At 43.7% G+C, this 4,776-nt stretch overlaps 1 protein-coding gene across 2 annotated transcripts; it reads left to right on the forward strand.

The window, feature by feature from the left end:
- Positions 1–1,567, forward strand: gadd45ga (growth arrest and DNA-damage-inducible, gamma a). 2 transcript variants are annotated; one of them, XM_080739554.1, is made up of 4 exons: positions 1–129; positions 255–356; positions 483–702; positions 842–1,567. In XM_080739554.1, exons 1-4 carry the CDS (start codon positions 77–79, stop codon positions 953–955), a joined length of 489 nt encoding a protein of 162 aa, XP_080595680.1. In that variant the 5' UTR covers positions 1–76; the 3' UTR covers positions 956–1,567. The 2 variants fall into 2 exon arrangements, with proteins under 2 accessions (XP_080595680.1, XP_080595681.1); XM_080739555.1 differs by having other exon boundaries at positions 483–693.
- The last annotated feature ends 3,209 nt before the right edge of the window (positions 1,568–4,776 follow it).

Here is a 4,776-nt window from a genome sequence, read left to right on the forward strand (position 1 = left end):
TTCAGTACAGACAACAGCGCAGAGACTATTCGAATCATATCACAAAGAACCCTCCGCTCGTGTTTGGATTATAATCATGACTCTGGAAGAGATCCGTGGACAAGAAAACACAATGGACAATGCTGATAGGTAAATATGAAAGCAATGTTTTTTGCAGTAATTACAAAAAAAAGGTTCAATGCATGCATCGTTTGAGCAATTTCAGAGTGTATGTTCAGTTCAGCCAACTGACAAGCTGTATTTCCCCCTCTCAGGATGCACAACGCCGGTACAGCCCTGGAAGAGCTGCTGGTCGCTGCAAAGAAACAAGCCTACCTGACGGTCGGCGTGTACGAGTCCGCTAAAGTTATGAATGTGTAAGTAGCATATTATTGTCATGTCATGTTTGAAAAATATATCTGAACAAATGTTTAGTTTTTGTAATAAGCCGTATCTAGCAGAACATCTTCTCATGGTCTTTGTTCAATGTCTTGTCTCTGCAGTGACCCAGATAGCGTGGCATTCTGCATACTCGCCACAGACGAGGAGTACGAGTGTGACATCGCTCTCCAGATCCACTTCACCCTCATCCAGGCGTTCTGCTTTGACAACGACATCAACGTGGTGCGCGTCAACGACATCGGGCGTCTGGCTGATCTCGTGGGCGCAGACGAGACAGGGGAGCCCAAGGACGCACACTGCATTCTTGTCACGGTACGTCCTGTGAGTCAGTCACGAGTCACTCACACAGTCAGCACTAGACACATACCGCATGCTCTCTCTGAGTCCTCTGTCTGCACTTTCTGCACGTTCTGTCTGGTTTCCTCTTTATCTAACGAGTTGACTCATTTTGTTCACACAGAGCCCCAGTGCAGACCCATGGAAGGACCCATCCCTGGACAAGCTTGGCCTGTTCTGTGAAGAGAGCCGCAGCATGTACGACTGGGTCCCCACCATCACTCTCCCAGAGCGCTGAAGCCCCGAAACACTCACATGAAGATAATGATGATGAAAAAAAGAAAGTAGCAGAGCGGAGCCTTACTTGGGGTGGGCTTTGAGGCCCTGCAACTACCTTTCTTGGATTAGGAGGCTGTGTCGCTCCTGGCTCCCGGTGCATTCTGGGTCAGCACGTTGGTTCTGGATTACCCTGAGGATGGGTTGAAGTTCAGAGGTCAAGTGTGGACTGGATCAGGTGTACGTGGACTGAGCCACTTTCAGGGCTAAAGGCCTGATAGACACTGATGAGGAGATGAGTTGAATGATGGACAATGAGGCACAAGGTGTTTTTCTTTTGTCCTAAAACGAAGGCAATGGGGCCAACTGGAGAAGGAGAGAGGCCAAGCAGGAAATGGACTTCTGAAAGTGTGCAAGCTGAACTGGAGTTTATGCTAAGAAAGACTGGACAAGTTGAACCTCCCAAGGGAGTTGGACTTCACTTTTCTTGAAATATTTCCTGTGCTAACAGGAAGTACTTGGAATAACCAGAGACAATGGGTTGCAAGGAAAAGTGATGTGAAAGGACTTGAGAGGCATTTTTGTTTTATGGACTATGATTTTTTTCTTTCAGATATATAGGCTACAGAGAAAACAATGCCATATCATGATTTTAACTGTATATTGTTTCCATATTTTGTGAATAAAACATTTTTTATTACACTCAAATTCCTCTGTTGTCAGAAAAGTTATTTCCTCTGTGCATTCCAATTGATTGCTTTAGCCTTACAGTGTGCAGCGTGCTTTCATTTAACCTAAGAAGATTAGCTGAAATGCAACTGATAGAAGGAAGCTGCTGCAGTGTGGTAGCTGATTAGACGGCTGTGCAGAAGCAGGAAATGGAAACAAAAAGCCAACCGTCATGGCAGTCAGGCCTGCACGTCATCAGTGCCAGGAAAAGAAGGGGAAAAAGCAAAATGTGGGTGACAGACTGAATGGCCGCGTGATTCAAAGGGAGATGTTCAAGGGAAGTAAAAAAGGGAAAACAGAGCAGTTGCAACATTGCTAGCTGTGACGTGGGCTCTTTCCAGGCACTGACCTTTTACCGCCCATACACCAGCTGCCTTACGCGACAGCTTGCACAACCGCTAGAGCCAAGACTGGGGGAGGTCGGGTGGGGGACTGGGAGGCTGGGGGCCTGCCTGAGTGAGAGTTCTCTTTTGTTTTCGGTCCACACAGCTTCTGCAGTGTCAGCGGGGACTAGAGAGAGGTATCTGTGTCAGTGGGGAGTGTGGCTGCCGGCTTCAGTTTATGCATCCAAGTGGAAAAGGGAGGCTGCATTCTGTTAGGAAATGTTAACACAATTATGCTCTGCTTCAGAGTGCAGAGTTTGAATATTACCTACCACAGATGCATTGTTGGGAAACTGCATTGCACACTTGCTTTGCAGATATTCTTGTTTTAATAGTAGCTGCCAAATATATTGCCAAATATATTTCATGACAAAGACACCATTGGCTAACTAAAACTAAAACACTACTGCACGCAGTGCACGTTCATTATTTCTTATTCACTTCTTGTCCACTCTCATACAAACGCAACCCTCTTTCTGGGCATACAGGCACACACACACACACACACACACACACACACACACACACACACACACACACACACACACACACACACACACACACACACACACACACACACACACACACACACACACACTCCTGAGTTTGACCCTATTTCTGCTCAGGACTAGTTCAAGTCCATTCTCAATCATACTGTGTGTGTTGTGGTAGAGTGTGAGCTGAAACTGACGGTAAATAGTGGCCCACATCAAAGAGACTGAGCAAGGAACTCACCTCACCTTTCACTGCAACAGCCTCAAAGTTCATCTAACCACTGTCCACACTCCACACTGTCTACTGTATGTTAGACACAGGCATACACATGCTGACATGCTTGCAAAAGACAAAACCGCATACTAACCTCTCTCGGTTAATTTCTGTCTTCCAAGAATAAAGGAAACTTTGCTCTGTCAGAATGATAGAACTATGAAGAGGCAAGTCTTTTCATTAAGGGACTTTCCTTGTCCATTAATCCCTGCACTGTCAGGAAAACGGCTGCTTCTCAAAGTTTCCCTCTATAGAACGCAAGTCATTTAGCTTCTAATGTTTTCAGAAACTATCCATAGACTGGCATTTAACATGCATAGAAAAGAAAAATACTAAAAGACAGAAAATAATGTATCCTCAACAGCTCAAGTCGCTTTGGATTAAAAGCGTCTGCTAAATGCTGTAAACTGTAAACTACTAGGGCCTTTTAACCAGCAGTAGAATACTACAACAAAAAAGACTGCCTATCAAAATACCTTCCAAAAATGACGCATCAAAGTTGAAATATCTTTATAAAGTGTCCTGAATATTACAGTATATTAATTACATCTTTATTATGGTGTATTAAGCTGTAAACTACTTCACAAGGAAGAACAACAGAAAACACAATGCTGTGTGAAATGTATCTTTGCAGGTCAAACATCTTGTCAGGCAATCTTAGCTACTTCTTTATACCACCCAGAAAAGGCCATAGACACAGTATTCCAATCATGACCCATTTTATTTGATATTTCAGTCATGCCCCAGATAAGATGCATCTCTTTCTCTTAAGAATACAACTATAGATGTTTTGGGTGAACAGAATGGCCATGTCTAATAGTTAGTAGTTAATTGTGTGCCCAATCCTTGACCTACTTTTTATAATCACTAAATTGATTGATCCCTACTGATATACTGTATCATATTCTCCTTTGTGCTGCATAAAAACAGGTCGATTCAGGCACAACAAGGAAAACACATTATAACAAGATAATCTATGATAATAATAGTCACATAATGCACATGCATAGAGGAAAACCATGCATGCCATGGTGCAACGTGTCTCCTCAATGTATTTATGCACAACATGTGAGTGTGTGCGCGGCTGTGCGCACGCACTTACACACATGCACGCATACACACACGCACGCACGCACACACCACTTACTACTACCTTTTGCTATAGCAGCAACCCACTTAAGGTGTCTGCAACACTGAAAAACAACACTTGTGTTTTTCCTGTCATGTGTGTGCTGCTGCAGGTGCATGTGGGCCAGCAGAGAACAAACGATAGTAGACTAACAGCTGGAGAAGGTTCACTGCTCTGCTACTGCCATTGCTGCTTCCGTGTGTTTATACAAACCTTCTCCCTGTGTCTCCTTCCAAAGCCCGGAGCTACAGACAGTCCGAGACAGAAAGACTGTCTATATATGTGAGCTCTGAGCCAGAGATACAAGACTATGATACACCAAGACAAAGAAGGCGGTGCAGGCCTATGATAAAACAGAGAGAAAAGTATAATCTAGCAAGGGGGGACAGAGAGAGAGAGAGAGAGAGAGAGAGAGAGAGAGAGAGAGAGAGAGAGAGAGAGAGAGAGAGAGAGAGAGAGAGAGTAGACAGATGTGTGCACTGTAAGGGAAACTTCTTTTTTTCTGCTTGTAAACAGACTACAGAATACATAAACATCAGACAGTAGCATACTTAATTGACCTCCCCAGACTTTGTTTTGTTTTCCCTTTCCTGTCTGGAAGTTATAGTCAGATTCCCCAGCATGTGACATACAGTATATTGGAAAATACTTTACTAATACATATATTGCACATATCCACACCCTCATCTCATTTGCGACCCAAATCTTCAATGATATGTAACTTGGAATTTACTTTAAACCTAATAAACTGTTTGTTCAATGATATTGTCCTGCCTGTCCCAATGTAGATCTTATAGCCCCTTGAAGTTGATGCTTTGGTTTTGGTCAAAACCA

Source organism: Nannobrachium achirus (assembly GCF_963921795.1).
Source record: "Nannobrachium achirus genome assembly, chromosome: 12".
In the NCBI taxonomy this organism is placed as follows: domain Eukaryota; kingdom Metazoa; phylum Chordata; class Actinopteri; order Myctophiformes; family Myctophidae; genus Nannobrachium; species Nannobrachium achirus.